The sequence below is a fragment of the Orycteropus afer genome, unplaced genomic scaffold (genome assembly GCF_000298275.1).
Source record: "Orycteropus afer afer isolate SDZICR_OR568_19922 unplaced genomic scaffold, OryAfe1.0 scaffold00034, whole genome shotgun sequence".
Lineage (NCBI taxonomy): Eukaryota > Metazoa > Chordata > Mammalia > Tubulidentata > Orycteropodidae > Orycteropus > Orycteropus afer.
Genome location: NW_006921621.1, coordinates 5753876 through 5777574, shown reverse-complemented (window position 1 = coordinate 5777574; position 23699 = coordinate 5753876). Strand labels below are relative to the sequence as shown.

At 37.3% G+C, this 23699-nt stretch overlaps 1 protein-coding gene across 1 annotated transcript in view; it reads right to left on the bottom strand.

Annotated features, from left to right (window-relative positions):
* CRISP1 (cysteine rich secretory protein 1) overlaps positions 1-23699 on the bottom strand; it is a 38739-nt gene that overhangs the window by 2772 nt on the left and 12268 nt on the right. The window contains exons 3-6 of the mRNA XM_042780326.1: positions 19585-19675; positions 14321-14463; positions 7793-7890; positions 1638-1723 (exon numbers count right to left, since the gene is read on the bottom strand). Of these exons, the coding sequence (XP_042636260.1) occupies positions 1638-1723; positions 7793-7890; positions 14321-14463; positions 19585-19675 (418 nt within the window). The remainder of the gene's footprint in view (positions 1-1637; positions 1724-7792; positions 7891-14320; positions 14464-19584; positions 19676-23699) is intronic.

The following is a 23699-nucleotide window of genomic DNA, read 5'->3' as shown; positions in this document are numbered from 1 at the left end:
GAGAGAACAATCATGGGAGAAGGAAGGGCTGCTTATGCACAGGGAGACAGCTCAGGGCACAGGAGAGTACGGAGGGATGGTCACTGGGAAGAGGTAACTATGGGGAGGAAGTGGGAGGGGAGCTGTTGCATTGTGGTAAAGTGTGGTCAATAACATGAGACAAAGTATATGTGAACTGCTTTATGGAAAGTGAATTTGCTCTGTAAATCTTCACCCAAATAAAAATAAATAAATAAATAAATAAATAAATAAATAAAACTTACACCCTACTGTGCACAGAATAAATTATGAGGGAAAAAGTTATATGTCAAACCCAACTAAGATGCATTCTGTTATACATAGGGTTGCAATGAGTCAGAAATGCCCCAATGGCACCTAACAACAACAATAATATGCACAGAAAATTGGTTTTATTATTATTATTTGTCATCTTCCTCCAACTATACTGGTTTAGCCCCCTCAACATCCACAAACCCAATGACGATCAAGAGCACTTGTTTGCTCCTCTCTGCTGGTTTGTATTGAAATGTCAGAAATGAGGTACGAAAACAGATGCTGGAGGGAGTAGAATGTGGAAAAATATATAAATGTATTACAAAAATAAGGTGAAAATGTGGAAAAGAAATGCATTCTCCTTAGCTTAAAAGTAGATCATTGGTGAAGGAAAATGAGCTGTCTGACCTTCCAAGTCTGCAGACCCAGGGCATTTTTCCTGTGTTTGGTAGTTCCCCACAGACTTCTTTAAAATTACCTTACTCAAAAGTATTTCTAAGGATTAAGGAATTATGTTTGTGGGGAGGCCTTAATAAAAGGAAATTTTGTTCAGAGAACTAACATGTAATTGGGACCCACATAGTTAATACTTCACTTTAAATAAGATGTACTTGAGAAATGAAAGGAAAGACTGTAAGTGTGCACCTCAGATAACATCTTCTGATGTTTCAGGGAAAAAAAAAAAGAGAGAGAGAATATCAATTACTAAAGACTATCAATTACAGGAAAAAGTTGTATGTCGAATCCACCTGAGGTGCCTTGGAAGATAGACACGATCATCTGTTTCCAAAAGTTCACAGCCTTGAAAACCCTATGGAGCAGTTCTACTTTGCATACATGGAGTTGCTATAAGTCAGAATTTACTTGAAGGCAAATAACCACCACCAAAACAACAAGCTTTTGGGCAGAGTTTCAAAAATGGGTAAGCACAAATGGGTAAGCACTCGACTGCTAACAAAAGGGTTGGTGGTTTGAACTCACTAAGAGATGCTTTAGAAAAGAGGCCTGGACATTACTTCCAAAAGGTCATGTAGTTCTACTGTACAACACATGAGATCACAATTAGTCAGAATTGACTCCATGGTAGTTTTGTTTTGTTTTATTTTGTTTAAGTTTCTGATGTGATAACTTGAGTTCTAAGATCCAGATATTCTAATTTTTGTTACAATGGATTAAATAAATAAACTTATTTACATCTCCAGATGTTAGATGAGAGAATGAGTAAAAATAATAGTCATTTTCTCTGTGGGAAATGTGGGATGATATTTGTAGAAAAGAATACTATTGTTAAATGCTTGATTTAAACAACACATGGGTTTCAGATCAACATCTTACATTAAACAAACTGAATTTGTAACACTTACTACAAAGTCTATCTTCACAGGCATCAGGACAGTCTGCACATGGGAGTCCATCTTTATAAGGTTTATTTTTCTTATAATCATTTCCCCTTAATGAAGATAAAAAAGAAAAAATTCACATTTGGAAATAGATATTACATTTTACTCACTGAACAATTTTAAAATCAAGTTGTAGAAAGCACCTTAGATAAAACCAGGCACAATATTTAGATAAATGTGAGATTTCTAGAGTATAATGATGATGAAATGATGATTTTATACACACACACATACACACACACACATACACACACACACATACACACACACACATAGGAATATAAGAGCTCTGGTAGCATAGTGCCTAAGGCACTTGACTGCTAACCAGAAGGCTGGCAGTGCAAACTCACCAGCCACTCCTCAGAAGGAAGATGGGGCAATCTACTGCTTCGGAAACCCAAGGAGGGTTGCTATGAGTTGAGTCTGACTTGACAGCACATAACAACAACATATATGTATGTATGTGTGTGTGTATATATATATATATAGAGAGAGAGAGAGAGAGAGAAAGAGAGAGATGGATAACTGGTAACTCTGCAAGGAAAAAAAAATCCCCCCCCCCAAACAATTTGCACCTCTTCCATGGAACTTTCAGACAGTACAAATCTAGGAAGCAAAAATACTCTAGAGCCACTTACATAACCCACTGCCATTGAGTAGATTCCTACTCATAGCAACACCTATTGGGTTTCCAAGACAGTAAATCTTTACAAAAGTAGATTGCCCCATCTTCCTTCTGTGGAGTGGCTGGTGGCTTTGAGCCACGGACATTGTGGTTAGCAGTCAAATTCTTTATGGTCTGCATCACCAGAGCTCCTTATACAAAAAAAAAAAAAAAAAAAAAAATCCAACCTCACTGCCATCAAGTAGATTCTGACTTATAGCAACCCACATTGGGTTTCTGAGGCTGTAAATCTTTATGGAAGTAGATTGCTCAATCTTCCTTTTGCAGAAGGGTTGGTAGGTATGAACCTCCAACCTTCTGGTTAGCAGTCAAATGCCTCAGACACTATGCCACCAGAGCTCCTTTAGAACTCCTTATAGTGGGACAATATTCTTAATCTGTACCCAAAAGGACTTAACAAATATCACTACAAAGTGATTCTTAACATAATTAAGAAAACATTTTAAGTGAATCAAAATTTGAAATGTTTTTATCTCTTTGTACTATGTCACACAAAAAAGAATTTACACACTTGTCTTTGATAGGAAAATATAGGGTATATAAAAGAAGAAATAATAGGAACTCGGATAAAACTAATGTGTTGAAGAGAGGAGAGGAGGAAGAAAATAGATGAGAATCTCCAGATTTGGGAAAACCTGAAACTTTGGAGAAGACAATTCTTATCTCTAAAAGTCTAAGGATATAATATTGATATTCTCTGATCTTTACTTAATATCAAATTATCTTTTGTAGAAATTCTGACTTGCAATTGTTATAATGTCTGTAACATATAAACTGGGGTGGCTTGTGTGTTGCTGTGAGGCTGAGGCTCTGCCAGCAGGGGTGCCCATGGTGGACTGGTTTCAGTGGAGCTTCCAGACTGAGACAGACTCAGAAAAAGGAAGAGACCATCCTTCCTTCTTTCTATTCTTAGAAAGAAGAGACTATACTTTATGAATAGTAGTGACTCTCTGATATATTACTGGAAAACTTTATGAATAGCCCTGAAACATTGTCCGATACAGTGCCAGAAGATGAGCCTCTCAAGTCAGAAGGCACTCAAAATATGACTGGGAAAGAGCTGCCTCATCAGAATAGAGCCAACCTTAATGATAAGGATAAAGTAGAGCTTTCAGAGCTTCCATTTGCTGAAGTGGCATGACTCAATATGAGAAGAAACAGCTGCAAACATCCATTGATAATCAGAACATGAAATGTATGAATATGACTCTAGGAAAATTGGAAGTTGTAAAAATGAAATGGGATACATAAAGATTGATATCCTAGGCATTAGTGAACTGAAATGGACCAGTTTTGGCCATTTTGAATCAGATAACCATATGATCTACTATGCTGGGAATGACAGATTGAAGAGGAATGGTGTGGCATTCATAGTCACAAAGAACATTTCAAGATCTATCCTGAGGTACAATGCTGTCAGTGATAGGATAATATCCATACACCTACAAGGAAACCTAGTTAATACTACTATTATTCAAATTTATGCACCAACTCCCAAAGCCAAAGATGAGGAAATTGAAGATTTTTTTACCAACTTCTGCAGTCTGAAATGGACCAAACATCAATCAAGATGTGCTGATTATCACTGGTGACTGGAATGCAAAAATTGGAAACAAAGAAGAATCACCGGTAGTTGGAAAATTTGGCCTTGGAGATAGAAATAATGCTGGAGATAGCATGGTAGAATTTTGCAAGACCAATGACTTATTCATTACAAATACCTTTTTTTCAACAACACAAATGGAAGCTGTACATGTGAATTCACCAGATGGAGTACACAAGAATCAGATTGACTACATCTGTGGCAAGAGGTGATGGAGACGCTCAATATCTTCAGCTAAAACAAGGTCAGGAGCTGATTGTGGAACTGACTATCAACTGCTTATTTGCAAGTTCAAGAAGAAGTTAAAGACACTTAAAACAAGTCCAAGATACTTGTTTATATCCCTCATGAATTTAGAGACCATCTGAAGAATAGATTTGATGCATTGAACACCAATGACAAAAAACCAGAGGAATTATATGATGACATCAAGAACATCATCCATGAAGAAAGCAAAAGGTTATTAAAAAGACAGGAAAGGAAGAAAGGACCAAAATGGATATCAGAAGAGACTTTGAATCTTGCCCTTGAAAGGAGAGTAGCTGAAGCAAAAAATGACAAGATAAAAGAACTAAACAGAAGATTTCAAAGAGCAGCTCAAGGAGACAAAGTAATTATTATAATGAAATGTACGAAGACCTGGAGTTGGAAAGCCAAAAGGGAAGGACACACTCAGCATTTTTCAGGCTGAAAGAGCTGAAGAGGAAATTTAAGCCGTGAGTTGCAATATTGAAAGATTCTATGGGCAATATATAGAATGATGCAGGAAACATCAAAGGAAGATGGAAGGAATACACAGAGTCACTGTACCAAAAGAATTGGTTGATGTTCATCCATTTCAGGAGGTGGCATATGATCAAGAACAAATGGTATTGAAGGAAGAATTTGAAGTTGCACTGAGGGAAGTGGCAAAAACAAGGCTCCAGGAATTGACAGGATACCCATTGAGATGTTTCAACAAGCATATGCTGTACTAAAGGCACTCACTCGGCTATGCCAGGAGATTTGGAAGACAACTACCTGGCCAACTGACTGGAAAAGATCTATATTTGTATCCATTTCAAAGAAAGGTGATGCCACAGAATGTGTAAATTGTAGAACAATATCATTAATATCGCACTCAAGTAAAATCTTACTGAAGATAATTCAAAAACGGTTACAGCAGTATATCAACAGAAAAGTTCCAGAAATGCAAGCTGGATTCAGATGAGGACATAGAATCAGAGATATCATAGCTCATGTCAGATGGATCTTGGCTCAAAGCAAATAATACCAGAAAGATGTTTACTTGCGTTTTATTGACTATGCAAAGGCATTCGATTGTGCACATCATAACAAATGATGGGTAACATTGAGAAGAATGGGAATTCCAGAACACTTAATTTTGCTCATGAGGAACTTGTACATAGAGAAGAAGCTGTTGTTTGAACAGAATAAGGGGACACTGCATGGTTTAAAATCAAGAAGAGAGTGTGTCAGAGTTGCATCCTTTCACCATACTTATTCAATCTGTGTGCTGAACAAATAATCTGAGAAGGTGGACTCTATAAAGAAGAATTTGGTATCAGGATTGGAGGAAGACTCATTAACAACCTGCATTATGCAGATGGCACAACTTTACTTGCTGAAAGTGAGGATGACTTGAAACACTTACTGATGAAGATTGAAGACTACATTCTGCAGTACGGATTACACCTCAACATAAAGAAAGCAAAAATCCTCACAAAGGGACCAATATGCAGCATTGTGATAAATGGAGAAAAGATTGAAGTTGTCAAAGACTTCATATTACTTGATTCTATAAGCAACGCCAATGGAAGCAGCAGTCAAAATATCAGACATCATACAACATTGGACAAATCTGCTGCAAAGGACCTCTTTCAAATGCTGAAGAGCAAAGATTATTGAAGACTAAGGTGCAGTTGACACAAGCGATGGTATTTTCGATTGCTTCATATGCATGTGAGAGCTGGACAAAGAAAAAGGAAGACCGAAGAAGAGTTGATGCTTTTGAGTTGTGGTATTGGCAAAGAATAGTGAAAGTACCATGGACTGATAAAAGAACTAACAGATCTGTCCTGAACGAAGTGCAGCCTGAATTATTCTTGGAAGCAAAAAATGGCCAGACCTCATCTCACTACTTTGGTCATGTTGTAAGAAAGGACCATTGCTCAGAGAAGGATATCGTTCTTGGCAAAGTGGAGGGACAATGAAAAAGGGGAAGGCCCTCAATGAGATGGACTGACACAGTGGCTGCAATGATGGGCTCAGGTATAGCAAGGATCATGGGACTGGCACAGGAATGGGCAGTGTTTCATTCTGCTGTACATGAGGTTGCTGTGAGTCAGAGATGACTCAACAGCACCTAACGACAACAGCAACAACATATAAACTTAGGATGAACCTCTGTGCTAAACAGCTAAGTTGAAGGAAAAGTAGTTTTTTCAGTGCTCTTCCTACTTGAGATGCTACTTGACTTGTTAAGATACTCATATTCTTGAAATAAATGACTTTGTCCCTTTGGATATTCAAATTTGATATCCTTAAGTAATCACCATTTGAAGAATCAACAACACATAAAGCTACTGAGAAATATTTCCAGATTTTTCCATTCTGTTAACGAGTCACAGATTGATTGAGTAAACATATAATGCACCTACTCCTCACTTTTTAGCTATCTTGTTATCTGACATTTCACATTTATGACAACTTTGGAAAAATTCTCAGGCCATGCTTCATGTCAGGCCCAGGGTGCCCTCCATGGATCACCCTGAACCATATACTGGAGGCCCTGGAGACAATTGGGCCACATGAGAAATAGCAGCCAGCCAGTCACAAGATGCCTTCTCTCATTCATCTATGATGTTCCAATCTGGCTATGGCAGGCACAGAGCAATGGCAGATGACAGTGAACTCAAGAGCAGGCAGGAGAGGATAAGCAAGGACCTGAAGGTACCAGAGAAGTCAGGGAGGGTAGACTAAAAGGAAGGGAGAAAAAAGGGTGCCATGTGGGGCTATGGGTCTCAGTTGGATGGAGGACAAATGAGGTAACCCCTCAGGAGAGGTGGTAGAAGGCAGTGGGCGGTGGGAAATACCTGACCACCACCATGATCCCCAATCCTCATGGTGTCCATGATGTTGGAGATGGCATTGTGAGGAAGGGGGACTGCTGTGCTACCACATACCCCAAGTGATTGTATATATATACACTAAACCAATTCACTGTCACCAAGTCAATTCTGACTCATAGTGACCCCATTGTGTTTTGAAGGCAGAAAGGCAGTAAATCTTTATGAAAGCAGACTGCCCTATCTTCCTTCTGTGGAGTGGTTCAAACCTCTGACCTTCTGGTTAGCAGTCAAATGCCATAGGAATTGTGTCACCTCAGTACCACCAAGAAAGAAGAGCTGGGAGTGGAGTACACCTTTTGGACCTGAGTTCCCCACACAAAGAATTTCTTAGACCCAAGGGAAGATTGATGCCAAGACACATGCAGATCTCCAATGAATGCTGCACCCACAGTTGTTGAAAGGAGACAAGGACTTTCCACCAGAGCCAGCAGAGAGAGAAGCCTTCCCCTGTACCTAACATCCAGAATTCAGACTCCTAGCTTCCTAAACTGTGAGAGAATAAATTTCTGTTTGTTAAAGCCATCCATTTGTGGTATTTCTCTTACACCAGCACTACACACTACGAAAATGCCTAACAATCTACCTAATTGAAATGAACGAATTGAATTCTCTTGTTTAAGGATTGAAAGACTAGATTGTGCTCTTTTAAGAGAATGCATCATTCAAAATTGTAAGACACTAAATTGTATCATATACATACTCATGACAATAGTGACAAATGTAGAGATATCTATTTGATCTTCTTTCACCACATAATGTAACACCACAACCAATGAGATAAGAAATGGCCCAAACAACCTGCAAAATTAAAGAGATTATTTTATTATAAATTCAATGTCACAAAATGAATACAGTATCATTATTATCCACAATTAAAATTAAGCACTTGTTTACTTTTAGGATTGCTTTGAGCATGGTTTATTAGGAATTCATAGAAACAAAAAAATTTTCTGTGTTTCTAGATAAGCACCCACCACCACACATACATATACACACGTAACGTCAGAAACAAAGGAGACTAGGTAGAGAAAATTTGACTGACAAGATAAAGGGATGGTAACTTGATGATTGGCTATTTCTCTATTTATTGTCAGTTAATTTTTCTTTGGGTATATTTTGGGAGTTAGAATGTACTTTCTATGGAAAATAATCCCAATATTAATTTTCTCTGTTATATGAAATATAAATGGAGATTGGCTGTAGGTAAAAAAGAAGAGATAGTGATCATTTTGTAATCAACAGACCAATGTTCAAAAGGGGCTTGAATATTGCCATGGACTTTACATATTCATGGGACTCATTTCTCAGTTCATATTATCCAGTATATTCAGGGATAATCAGAGCCCGGTGTTAACTCTCCCTGTCTTAGTCTTATTGGAATTTGAAAGTCTGTTTTTGAACTTCTCACCAAGAAATTTTTGAACTCTCACTATTGAAACTGATTCCTTCTCTCTTTTGGTCAAAGCTATGCTGAAAATCATCTAACTTGGATAAGATTTCTTGGTGGTTAAATAATAATCAAATCATGGAAGTAACTTTTTCTCATGGGTCAGGAAACACGTGTTGCATAAAGCACTGAGCTCAGCTTTCAAGGCAACATGACTCATAACCAAATTTCATCTCCACATCTTCCTGCATAGGTACTACTTAGCAATTTACTTTATGTCTCTGAGTTTCATATTCTCATCTATAAAATAAGGTATAATATGCAATCCTCTGTATTGTAGGTGGATGGTGAGAATTAAATAATGAACGTTTAGGAGGCTGGGAGAGGGAGTGTTTTCAATAAACGTGATTACTCCCCTACCATCACATGAGTCTCCATAGGCTTTCTCTTACTCAGTGCTGGAGACTTTCCCTAAATTTCTTTTCCTATTCTCAATCAAAGTGTTTCCTGCCCCTCATATTGATAAAATCTCTTTTCTGCTTCTCACAGAGGGACGCTTTCATTTGTGCCAGTCTCAGTTCCGTATGGCTTTTAGTTATATGTTGCTTTGGAGGGTAAGCATTTTCCAAAACTCTTGCTCTATCTGGATAATTGGATTCAATGTTTGAATAAAAGGTTCTTCCTCTTATTCTTTGTAGCATATACACATTTTTCATAAGATACTCTTTTAAGCTAAGAATCTTGTAGTGTACAAAATTCTAAAAAAAACAATTGTGACAGTGAAAATTCAAGGAGAACACCTATTTTACCATCATGGTTTTACATATGAATTGGTGATAAGATTATTTCACTTTATTTCTTCATTCATTTCTTCAACACATTGTTATTGTTATGTGCTGTTGAGTTGGACCAGACTCATAGCGACCCCTCCTTGGATTTCTGAGGTGATATCATACGGAAGTAGATTGCCCAACTTTCCTTCCAAGGAGTGGCTGGTGGGTTTGAACCTCCAGCCTTCTGGTTAGCAGTCAAGTGCCTTAAGCACTACACTACCAGAGTTCCTTCTTCAAGACAAATCCAAGAAAAAATGAAGGTGTTACATTTTCATTAAGGAGCCCTAGTGACACAATGGTTAAATACTTGGCTGCTAATTAAAAGTTTGGCAGTTTGAACCTGCCAGCAACTTCAAGGGTGAAAATACCTGGCCATCTGTTCCCATAAAAATTACAGCCTAGGAAATCATATGGGGCAGTTCTATCCTGCCATAGAGGGTCACTATGAGTCAGAACCTATTCAATGCCATACATCAACAAATTGGCATGACTAACATGGCTGTCTGAAACCTAAATTAAACTCCATTTTGAATCAAACTGTAGCTTGGCCTAAAAACATTGCTTTAACTCTTCTGAAAAGACAATTTAGCTTCTTGTATAAGTTTAACTGCTTATAACACAAAAGGAGCAAGGATCAGGATTTTAGCTTATGTGAGGTATTGCTTGCTAAAAGATGTTTGTCCAGAATATTTGCATGACTTGACCAAGAAGAATGCCTTGGTCAACACATCCCAGGAGGTAAAGAAATAGAAAGGATAATGTTAAGAAAGATTATAGTGTATCAGCCCCTTTAACTTTTTGTCATGTACCACATCATGCCTGTGAGCATGTAGTCTTTTGTTTACTTCACTTGGCAAAATCCCTTACCCTCTTCTTGCAATATGGAACATATAGTATAGTGCCTAAGACACTTGACTGCTAACCAGAAGGCTGGCGGTTCAAACCCACCAGCTACTCCTCAGAAGGAAGATGGGGCAATCTATTTCTGTAGTGATACTGCCTCGGCAATCCAAGGAGGGGTCGTTAAGAGTCGGGGCTGACTCGACAGCACATAACAACAACAGCAACAGTATCCAGCCTGGGTGCTAATGTGTCTTCTGATTTGTGACTCTCTCTACCTTTCAATGAAAATCAAATCAGAGTATAAGACTTGTGCTTCAGTGTGATTGCTTTAAGATGTAAAAATAATTTCAAGAAAAAGCCTTTGTTTTATGCAGTTGGTCTATCAACATAATGATATATTTACAATGGGATATAGACAAACGGAATTGTTTATATTTTCTATTGTTTAAAATTTTAAGCACATATGAGTAAATATCTTTGATTTTTTTTTTCTTTAACAGAGGCAAAGTAAGAAATGGTTTTTATGAAAAATGTTTCATTTTTATATGGTATTGACTCAGATTAAAAGAGGTAAATCAATGTTATTTGAAGATGATGGAATTTAGGTATTATGGTGATGAATCTAATGGTCTTCTGACAGATATGGTAGGTCTAAGACTTTTTAATCTAAAAAAATTAGGAGATAGGAAATGCACAAATCTGTCAGATTCTTAGCTCTCTGTTGTTGTTTGTTGTTATGTGCCGTTGAGTCAGTCCTGACTCATAGCGACCCCTCGTTGGGTTGCCGAGGCAGTACCACTACAGAAGTAGATTGCCCCATCTTCCTTCCGAGGAGTGGCTGGTGGGTTTGAACCGCCAGCCTTCTGGTTAGCAGTTAAGTGCCTTAGGCACTATACTACCAGAGCTCCTTCTTAGCTCTCCAGAGAATCTTTTTTTTATCCTCCGATATTTAGATGAAGAGATTTATGTGAAAAATCAGTCTAATGTTATAGTACTCTTGGATTCCTGTCATGTACTCTAAGCACCCAAGTATGTCATACTGAAAAGAAGAATATTTGCTAGTACTTTGTTTAGAATTTTTGCACTGATATCCAAATGTGATTGAGTCTATGGCTTTTATAATTAATATCAGAAGGCTTTATTTTAAATAGCTGTGATCTCAGATTTAGTAAAATTCATCAATATCTTGGTCTACTATTATTAGGGCAATAGCTGATCTACATATTTTTAAATTAATTTCATTTTATGTATTTAAATTTTCTATCTCTTCTGAGATGAGTTTTGTTCATTTATATTTCATTGGGAAATAATACATTTAATTCCAGAATACAAAACCATTATTGTAGAATTAACTCCTTCAACACATTGCAGCCCAGTGATCTTTTAAAAACATGAATCAGGTTAGATCACTCCTGTGCTTAGAGTCCTTTAATGATTTCTCGCTGCATTTTATTTAAAATAAAATATAAACCTTTACACTAGGAAACACAAAGTTCCACGATATGACTCCACTTCCTTTCCTCTTCCTTTCTGTTCCCATTTCCTTCCACTCCTGTTTATCATGTGCCAGCAACATCCTTCAACCCTCAGCCTTTTCTCTGTCCATAAGCACACCTAGATTCCAGTCATTGATTTTTAAATATTCTTTCTCACTATGTTGTTGTTATGTGCCGTCAAGTCGGTCCTGACTCATAGCGACCCCTCCTTAGGTTGCTGAGGCAGTATCACTACGGAAGTAGATTGCCCAACCTTCCTTCTGAGGAGTGGCTGGTGGGTTTGAACCGCCAGCCTTCTGGTTAGCAGTCAAGTGCCTTAGCCACTATGCTACCAGAGCTCCCAAAATTCCTTGGGTGAACGGATGGCTTATATTTGGCATAGAAGTACCAAATGATGATAGTGATCAAAATCTTACTAAGTCTAAGGCCAAGAAGTGTTTAAAGCCTAATGGTGTCATGGTCAAAAGGACACAGTAGGTAATTTGAAAAGGCCCCATTAGACAAATACCAAAAGATGTGAGCATTTACATGACATACTGAAATAAAATAATAGTAGCTACAACAATAACAGATAAATGCAGACCATGAGTCTGAAGTGGTTCTCAGAGACAGAGAGAAAGAGAGAGAAACAGAAAGACAGAGAGAGAGAGAGAGAGAGAGGAAAAAGAAGAGGAACAGGAAGAATAGGAGGAGTTGAAAGTACATGATGAATAATAGAAAGTCCAGCATTATGTAACTCCAATGTAATAACTGATTCATAAAAGCCATCAATAGAAGCTAAAATGGTTGAATAAAACAATGTTGAGGAGTAAGATCCTTAGACAATCTCAAATTATTTTCCTATGAATTATCTATTTATCCCAAAGTTTAAAAATTATATCACCATAATTGAGAAATCAGGTAATCACCATTTTAGTAATTCAACAAAACTTAACATCACCAAATACTTGAACACTCTGACATATGAATATTTTGATATTTTCAAAAAGATTGAAGGACTTTGCCTTTCTTATTATCCTTGCTAAAATGCTTCGCCTTAATCCAATCCTAAGGAAACAATCAAACAAATTCAATATATGGATTCCAGTAGACAAATGGCATTAGTATCTTCAAAAAGTCAAAAAATGTAAGAAGGTAGAATATTATTGGTATATAGGAGGAAAATTAGGGATGATATTAAATGATATCATTGAATGAATATTTATCTTCTTCAACTGGACCAATAAGCAGTATCATGATAAATGGAGAAAAGATTAACATTGTCAGAGATTTTATTTTACCTTGATCCACAATCATTGTCCATGGAAGCAGCAATTAAGAAATCAGACAACATATTGCACTGGACAAATCTGCAGCAAAAGACCTCTTTAAAGTATTAAGAGGCAAAGATGTCACTTTAAAGACTAAGGTCCACCTGACTCAAGCCACAGCATTTTTAATAGTCTCATATGCATGTGAAAGCTGGAAATTGAATAAGGAAGACTGAAGGACAATTGATGTATATGAATTGTGTTGGCAAAGAATATTGAAAATACCATGGACTGCTAGAAGAATGAACTAATTTGTCTTGAAAGAAGTACAGCTGGAATGCTCCTTAGAAGCAAGAATGACCACACTTGGTCTTATGTACTTTGGTCATGTTGTAAGAAGTGACTGGTTGCTGGAGAAGGATATCATGCTGGGTAAAGCAGAGGGTCAACAAAAAGGGAAAACCCTCAATGAAATGGTTGACACAGTGACTGCAATAAAGGGCTCAAACCTAGCAAGGATTATGAAGATGGTGCAGGACTGGACAGTGTTTCCTTCTGCTGTACATAGGGTCACTATGACTTGACAGCATCAAATGATAACAACTTATTTTCTTAGGTATTGTCATGGTATTGTGGATTTGTAGGACAATGTCTTTATAAGACCTTAAGAGACCTGTGTGGGCACACTGAGAACTAAATATCATAATGTCTGCAACTTACATTCGAAGAGTTCAGTAAAATGTATAAATGTATACATAGAAAACAACTGTGAAAAGATGTTACTAATTTATGAATCTGTGCATAAGCAATATGAGTGTTTATTATACTTGTATTGAAAACGAAACAACGTTGAAATAAAAAACCATGGTGACTATATGGGATCAAATTGACAATAGCAAATGAAAAGATTAGATAGAAAACTTGGAGGACAGTGAGTTTATGTTAATGGGGGAGGAAAAATTAGGAAAAGGAGAGTGAGAATGATTGCACAATTTGAAGAATATAATCTATGTTATTGAATTATACATGGACACATTGTTGAATTTGTATATGTTCTCGTGTATATATTCTCAACAACAACAACAAAAATAACCTGCAGAGAATGGGAATCCCTGCATTATAAAATGGACAGGACCTATTATCCCCATTGTTTATAAAAAATGACATTTATAATTGAGATTGATGATTATGTAACTTCTTAGAAAATCTAATAAAGAAGAGAACTGCTATAAGCTCAGTATCTTCTCTGAGACATATATTACAAGAACCACATTTCCTTTTGTTTCAAATTATAAGATTCACTCAATGAATTTAGTAAAAGTTTTCAATCATGAGTAGGATGAATTTTAACTGTTCACACTCACCTTTTTATCACATATACTTAGTTAATGAATGTTTGTGTTTGCTAGCACACGTTACCTGAGTATAATGGTCTGTCTTTTTACCCAGTCTCTTCCATTTCCCATAGGTAAAGTATTTTGACTCATTGTACCACATTTCAATTACACTTGACCATGACATAGGATAAGATGCAAAGAACATATTTTCTCCACAAAAGTTCTCTGAAAAGAGGAAAAAGAACTGGGATCATAGTCCATAAAACTTGCAAGTATTAAACAAAGCCACATTCCTTGTTTTTATTTTACAAATGTTTCACTAATTAGCTTATCCATGAAATGTCTTATATGAGGAGATAAACTCAGTTGTATCTCTGCTGTTATTTTCTTTCTTATTAATGAAATATCACATGGTGCTCAGGTTTGGTAAGATGTTCACAGTAGGAGATGGTGTGCAAGCTTTGAAATCACATCATCAGACAGCTTCGTTTTTGCCACTTCCAAGATGATGGATAAGAGTAAAACCAAATTAGAGCAGTTTATGAATTGGAGAAAGGCCACTGCCTTGGAAGCAACTACAGAGACATAAGTATCCATCATGCAAAGGATTTAAAATTTGCATATATTCACTTGACCATCCACTTAGTGATGTGAGCACTTAAAGAGCATTAATATTCAGAAGTGCCTTGTCTTTTCCTGGGGCAGGAAAGACCCATCTTGCTAATTCACTACTCCCAGTTTTTAAAGAGGGGCTCTGGTAGCCTAAGGCACTTGACTGCTAACCAGAAGGCTAGCAGTTCAAACCCACCAGCCACTCCTTGGAAGGAGGGTTGGGCAATCTACTTCCATAGTGATACTGCCTCAGAAACCCTAGGAGGGCTCACTATGAGCCTGGGCCAACTTGGCAGCACATAACAACAGCAACAGTTTTTAAAGATCTACACCTTCACAGCCCCACACTGGTCCACCCCATTCTACCTCTAATTTCCTCTCTCCACTTCACATGGTTGTCCTTCAGTGCAGGTTGGCCAAATGTATGTGGAAATCAAACCTGGAGAGCTTACCCCAACAATGATGACTGTCTTCTTCTGCATAGTGTGTTGTGTCCCTCCTCTCAAAATCACCTTTCTCCTATCTAAAATCTCCACATCAAGAAAGTTTATGGGGGTTAGGAAAACCTAAACTATATTCATCTCTTGTCCTTAAAACACTAAGCATCAATAGTGGCCAACTCAGGTCATAGAATTGCTTCTTTATGGTAGGCAACATCAGTCTCCAGTGACTAACATCATACAGTTTCTGTACTAATTAAGGAGAATATGAATATGAGTAAATTAAAAAGAGGAACAAATTCTAGCACGAAGAATCATGAAAAAACACAAGAAATAGTAGGAAATTAAGTGGGAAAGGTTTATTTCCTGTTCCATTGTTCATCTAGTGCCTCAGGAAGTACCCATCTTCAATTCCAGTGGTGGCTTTAGAAATATCTCAACAGGTGTGGTGAAGAGTAGAAAATTGGGGCTACTTGTATACTTGCACGAGAACAGGAGGGAACCACTGAACTCTGCTGGAACTCATGAACTCTTAGCATTATACAGGAATCTCTGAAGTTTCCTGATGCACCAGGAATGGCACACTGAAGTGCTATGGGTACTCTAAGATGAACAAGAGGAGAGGAAAATCTAAGAGAACAACATTTATCTCAAGAGACTATTTGCAAAAAGAAGGGTGTTTTCAGACACTGCATTTCATTGAACCAAATTTACTGGATAGGACTCAAATTTATTTTTGTCTTTTCTTATTTGTTAAAGTATTTTCTTCACTATGCAGCAAGTTGGACCAATGAGTAAGACCAAATCAATTAACAGGAAATAAAAGAATCAACATTTTCCCTATGCTTTTTAGTGCACTGCGAGCAGTAACTTATTTCAAGAGATTTGTCTTGTCAACAGGGTTACGTCCTGCTGTTGCTCACTTGTTTTTGTTGTTGTTCATTGCTATTGAGTACATTCAAACTCCTGATGACCCCATGTGAGAAGAGTAGCAGTGCACTCCCCAGGAATTTCAAGGCTGTGGACTTCCAGGAGCAGATCATCAGACCAACCATCTAAAGCACTTTTGGGTGGGTTTGAACTGCCAACCTTTTAGCCAGTAATCGAGCACTTAGTCATTTGTCCCACCTATTGTTCATCCAATGAATATAAAAACATCCCCAATCTTCTTGATTTCTGTTCCCAATGGGGCTTTCTAAAGTCTGTAACAGCTACTTTTTCTCTGCTACATATTTTTAAGCTGTATAAATGATGGCTTAGAAAGTCTTATTTGTGAGTATCTACAAAACTCATAAATTTTGAAAAGAAAAAAAAAATGTGTCAACTGGCATATACTAAAGTATACAACATGGTGGAATCCTTGTGTGGTTAGAGTTTTAGAGAATAACTAAAATGGTTTTGCTTTATTTAATTTGGCTGCTGAAAATTAATCTTCAACAACAATACTCAATAATCTATAGATAAGAAAGTAGCAATTATAATTTTTCATTATGTTGTAATAAAAAGTAGAGATTTGTATAGATATTATTAGTATCTACTTGCTTGGAATGTACTATTGGCTTTTATGGATACTAGCAGTAGATCTCCTAAATTGTATGGTTGTCATATTGCCATAAAATGAACTTATTTTTGAACATTTAAAGTTGTTCAAACAGCTGGTAGGTAAAGTCCCAGCATGTTATAAAAAGTTAAGTGCTTGTCTAATAACCAAAAGGATTAATACTGAAAAAAACTCATTTCTCAACAAATGAAAAGAATTTCCACGGTTATATTATGGGTAGAAAAAAAAAAAAAAAAAAAACCTGTTACTTTTGAGTCTGACTCATAATAACCCTGTAGAGTTTCCAAGGCTGTTAATCTTTATGGAAGCAGACTTCTTCCTCTTACTGCCCAGTATTTCTCTCACAAAGCCAGCTGGTGTGCTTGAGCCACTGACTTTTCAGTTAGCACCTGACCATTTTAATCACTTTTCAGCACAGCAGGGCTCCTTGGTATCATGGTAGCTGAGATAACAACATAGAGGGGGAACTATCTAGCTATTTACTATCCATTTAGTCATCAGTGCATCATTTAACAATTCTATAATATTGAGAGCCTTGTTTATTTTCTTCTAATGGACAGAAACTGGAACCTGAATATTTTAATGTCTGTATTTAGAAAACTAACAATATTACAACAGTATATTCTGTCTCAATGAACTGCCTTATAGAGTGCAAATATAAGCTGGATAACTTAACTTGCTATGGCTATCTAACTTAACAATCCCTGGAGCACAAAATGGTGTCACTAGCCGTATTGTTGTTGTTAGTTGCTATTTAGCTTGTCCTGCCTCATGGCATCTTTACGTATAACAGAACAAAACACTGCCCAGTCTTATACCCTCTTTATGAGCATTGGCACCTTTGAATTCATTGTTGTGACTATTGTCTCAGCTTATCTTATTGAGTGTTTCTCTTGTTTTTGGTGATCCCGCTAGCAAACATGATGGCTTTTCTACTGATCGGTCTTTCCTGATCAAATGTCCAAAGTAAGTGAGTCAAAGTCTTGCCATAATTGCTTCTAAGGTATATTACTGTTGTTAGGCTCTGTAGAGTTGGTTTTGACTCATAGGGACCCAATGTACAATAGAAAAAACTGCTGCCTGATTCTGTATCATCTGCAAATCATGGCTATGTTTCGGCCCATTGTTGCAGCCACTTTCTCAATCCATCTCATTGAGGGTCTTCCTCTTTTTCACTGACCTTCTACTTTACCAAGCATGATGTCCTTCTCCAGAGGGTGGTCCCTCCTGGTACCATACCAAAGTATGTGAGATGATGTTTTGTCATTCTTACTTCTAACAAGCATTCTGGCTATATTCTTCCAAGACAGATTTGTTCATTCTTCTAGCACTCCATATTCTTTGCCAACACTACGATTCAAAAGCATCAATTCTTCTTCAACATACCATGCCTTGCCTCAGGTACACCTTTGTCCTCAAAGTGACATCTAGAGTTTTTATCACTTTAAAGAGATCTTTTGTAGCAGATTTACATAAGACAATACATCTTTTGATTTCTTGAGTGGTATTTCCACAGGTGTTGATCGTAGATTCAAGTAAAATGAAATCTTTGACAACTTCAATCATTTCTCCACTTATCGTGATGTTGCTTATTGGTCCAGTGTTGAGGATTTTTGTTTTCTTTATGTTGAGGTGTAATCCATGCTGAAGACTATAATCTTTGATCTCCATCAATGAGTGGTTCAAGTCCTCTTCACTTTCAGCAAGCAAGGTTGTACCATCTGCAGATCACAGGTTGTTAATGAGTCTTCCTCCAATCCTGATACCCTGTTCTTTTTCACATAGTTCAGCTTCTTGGATTATTTGTTCAGCACACAGATAAAACAAGTATGGTAAAAAGATACAACCCTATTCAAACTTTCCTGATTTTAAGCCACTGTTCTGTTTTAAACCTCATTCTGTTTCAAGGACTGCCTCTTGGCCTATGGACAGGTTCTGCATGAGCGCAATAAAGTGTTCCAGAATTCCCATTCTTCACAATGTTGTTCCTTTGAACAGTCAATAAAGCACATATAAACATCATTCTCGTATTCTTTCCTTTTAGCCAAGGTCCATCTGACACCAGCAATAATATCTCTTGTTCACATCCTCTTCTGAATTTGGCTTGAAATTTTGGCAGTTCCCTGTGGATGTACTGCTACAACCTTTTTAAAATTATCTTCAGTAAAATTTTATCTGTGTGTGATATTAGTGATATATTTCTTAAAATTCCCACATTCTGTTGGATCACCTTTCTTTAAAACTAGCACAAATATAGATCGCTTCCTGTCAGTTGGCTAGATAGCTGTCCTCCAAATTTCTTGGCATAAATAGGTGAACACTTCTAGTGTTGCATCCATTTTTTGAAACATCTCAATGGGTATTCAGTCAGTTGCTGGAGCCTTGTTTTTCACTAATACTTTCAGTGCAGCTTGGACTTCTTCCTTCAGTACTATCAGTCCTTGATCATATGTTACTTCCTGAAATGGTTGAACATCAACCAATTCTTTTTGGAAGAATGACTCTGTGTTTTCCTTCCATCATATTTTGATGCTTCCTGCACCGTTCAAATGTTTCCCCTGAAATCCTTCAATATTGCAATTTGAGGCTTAATTTTTTTTCTTTAGTTCTTTCATGGAAATACTGAACATGTAAGATCAGATCAATTAATAGGAAATGAATATATATAAATATATTTTAGTTTGTCTTTTTACATTCTAATTTGGAAATAAATATATTCTAACCTATACTTACCTCCAATTTGCCTGTCAGGTGGGTAGCTGTCCACTGGATTACACTGACTTGTCAAAGTTCTGGCATTTTGTGCAGCATCCTCACTCCAACTCTAAAGTAGATGAGTAAAAACAAAGCACATGATCTTATTAATATTTACATGTAAAATTCTAGTTTATTGTTTCTAGAAATCTAAGGTTAGGGAATTCTTAATTGTGTGAGATGAAATTAAAATAATAATGCAGCTCTTAAATATTCCAGCTGGTAGAGGAAGACATACAATTCAAATTAATGGTTTAGCCCTTGAAGTCACCAACTCAGAATTTGATACCATTCAGAGATAATTTCTCTTAGATTTAGTGAAGACTTGAAGTAAATATTTTGAATAAAATAGACAAGAGTTAGAAAACCCTTCCAGTTATTTATTAGCAGTTTTACCTTAGACATATTATTTAATCTCTTTGGATCTCAGTTTCTTCATGTGTAATTTATAGCCAAGAGTTTATTAAAAAAAATTAATGTGCTAATCCATCAAATAAAACTAGCATATACTAAATCATATACTATATGCCCAATGAATAAATGTTAGCTATTATTAGAAGCAAGTACAGTAGTACACAACTCAATTTAAGATTATGAATAATAAAAAGAAAAATAGCAAGCACCAACTCTATATGTGTTTTCCCTTACTTTATCCTTACTGCAGCTATACAAGGTATTATCATCCCCATTCTATCATTATTCCCATTCTGCAAATAAGTATACTGAGAGACAGATGTTGAGTACATATCCAGGGCCTTATAACTAATAGTGACAAAAAACAGAATTTGAATCTAGTTAAATCTGGCTCCAGAGAGTGTGCTCTTGACTGTTAATGTGAGTCAATTGTTTAATCAGGTACATCTCAAAAGTGGCTCTTCTCTAAGTAAGGAAAAAGGTGGTGGTTGTGGCACCTAATGTCGAGTCAATTTTAACTCATATTGAGCCCATATATGTAGTAGAACTGTCCTACTGGGTTTTCTAGGGTATGATTTTTACAGGAGCAGATCACCAAGAGTTTCTCCCATGGAGACTGAGTTCGAACTGCCAGTCTTTCAGTCAGAAGCCACAAGTTGAAAGTCTTCCACCTGGGCTCTTGCTAAAGAGAAATATAGAATTATCAGTAGGTATGGGAAGACGGGGCAATATACTTCCATAGTGATATTGCCTTGGAAACCCAAGGAGGGGTCGCTATGAGTCAGGTCAGACTCGATGGCACATAACAACAACAACAACATGCGACCTTGTGACAAGTGATATGTTTAATACTCTTTCATCTTCTCATTCTGTCCATCCACTTAAAGGACTTTCACTATCTGCTTGGAACACATCACCAACAAAATTTGTGAACTTTGTTTTACCATGGGCTTTAATGCATTCATTAAGCTACTCATTAGAATAGCGTAACTTTTGTACTACACCCTAAAGTAGATTTACAGTATTTTTCCAGGCAGCAGTTTGGATGTATAGTATATGTATATGCTGCCATCATGTGGTAATTCCCTAGAATTACCCCGAGGTTGATGAGATTTCTAATTCATGAGATGAGTTTGTGAGTCTGTCACTTCTAAGCAGTCGCATTCAATTCCCAAAGTAATTTATTAGCTTAAAATGGAAGGAAGATGGGGCAATCTACTTCCGTAGTGATACTGCCTCGGAAACCCAAGGAGGGGTCGCTATGAGTCGGGTCCGACTCGACGGCACACAACAACAACAACAAAGCATGGACTAAAAATGTAGCCCTGTAGGTTCTGCTTGTTTCTTACCACAAGTGATGCATTTTATCTATGGCTAAGTGTAACTGAAGGAATAAAGATGACAGAGCACATCCCTTCAGAGCACAAAATCTTGCAGCAGTGGGACTGTTGCTGTATTCACCGGTAAAGAAAACTTGCCTACTGTGACCTGCCTACTAAATTTATAAGACTGGAATTTATCTGGATAAATCACATCTAAGTCTTTGTAGTGGATGCTGTGATGCACTACCCAGATCCTTTGCTGTCCTGAAGAACTTATTCCCCCAGCATCTGGGAGTCCTGCCAACAGAGAGCTCTTATCATCTGCCCTCTCTAGGAATTGCCCTCATCTATGGGCATATTCTTCTCTCTGTTGTTGTTGTTGTTATGTGCCGTCGAGTCAAACCCGACTCATAGCGACCCCTCCTTGGGTTTCTGAGGCAGTATCACTACGGAAGTAGGATTGCCCAACCTTCCATATCAAAAAGCTGGTAGATGTGGGATGTATAAATACCAGAACACTTCGGGACCACTCATAGATCATCTCCATTTTATAACTTCCTGTGAGGTTAGTTTGATTTGCTTCTGTTATTACAGCCAAGAAAAGGTTATGAAACATTTCTGTCTTGTAGCACATGGGGTCACTATAAGTCAGAATTCACTTGACAGAAGCAGGTTTGATTTTTTGGCTTGGTAGGATCAGTTAAAGCTGGTAACTTTAAGTCAGAATCTACTCAATGGCTGTGAGCTATTGTGACTTCCCCAATACCGTAATTCAAAGGCATCAATTCTACTTTGGTTTTCCTAATTCACAGTCCAGTTCTCATATAGATATGAGGCTACTGAATATACGATGGCTTGGGTCAGGCACATCTTGTCTCCAAAATGACATCTTTGCTCTTGAACACTCTAAAGAAGTCTTTTGCAGCAGATTTGTCCAGTGCACTAAATCACTTGATTTCTTGACTGATGCCTCAGTGATCATTGATTGTGAATCCAAGTAAAGTGAAACCCTTGACAACTTCAATCTTTTCTCTGTGTATCACGATGTTGCTTGTTGGTCCAGTTATGAGGATTTTAATTTTCATTATGTTGAAGTGTAATCCATACTAAAAGCTGTAGACTTTGTTCTTCATCAGTATGTGCTTCAAGTCTTTTTCACTTTGAGCAAATAAGGTTGTATCATCTGCATATCTCAGGCTGTTAATGATTCTTCTTTCAGTCCTGATGCCTTGTTTTTCCTTATATAGTCCAGCTACTAAGATTATTGCTTAGCATGTAGATTGAATGAATATGGTGAAAGGATACAACCCCGACACACACCTTTCCTAATTTTAAACCATTCAATGTCTCCTTGTTCTGTTCAAATGACTGCCTTTTGGTCTATGTATAGGTTCCTTATGAACACAATTAAGTGTTCTGGAATTTCTATCCTTCACAAGGGTACCTATAATTTTTCATGATCCACACAATTGAATGTCTTTGAATAGTCAATAAAGCAGAGGTAAACATCTTTCTGATATTCTGTGCTTTTAGCCAAGATATATCTGACATCAGCAATGATCTATCACATTCCATGTCCGTTTCTGAATCTGGCTTGAATTTTTGGGTATTCCTTTTCTATATACTACTGATTGTTTGCTTTTAAATTATTTTCAAGAAAATTTTACTTGTGTATGATATTAATGACATTGTTCCATAATTTCTGCATTCTGTTGAATCTCCTTTCTTTGGAATAGGCCAAATATGATGTTGACAAAGAATATTGAATATACCATGGACTGCCAGAAGAAGGAACAGATCTATCTTGGAAACAGCCAGAATGCTATTTATGAGCAAGATTGTTCAGACCTCCTCTCTTATACTTTGGTCATGTTATCAGAAGGAACCAGTCCCTAGTGCCACTCTGACAGGAATATATCACAAATGGGATGGCCTTAAACAGGAGATTATTCTTACAATTTGGAGGCTTTAAGTCTGAGTTCAAAGTGCCAGGGGGGCTGGGTGAAAGCCCTTCAACCTTCTGCTTGAGCTCTGCCTCATGCTGCTGGCCCATTGAAGCTAAAGGCTTTTCTTCACTCAGACAGCTGCTGGCTGCTGAGACTGACAAGCCCAAGGTTGACAAGTTAAAAGGCACAGTCCTGATATTACTAAACCACATGTTGTTGTTGTTGTTGTTGTTAGGTGTCATAGGTCATTTCCAACTCACAGCAAACACATGCACAGCAGAAAGAAACACCACCCGATCCCACACCACCTCCATGATCCTTGCTATACTTGAGCCCATTGTCACAGCCACCATGTCAACCATCTCGTTGAAGGCCTTCTCCTCTTTCTTCGACTCTCCACCTTACCAAGCAT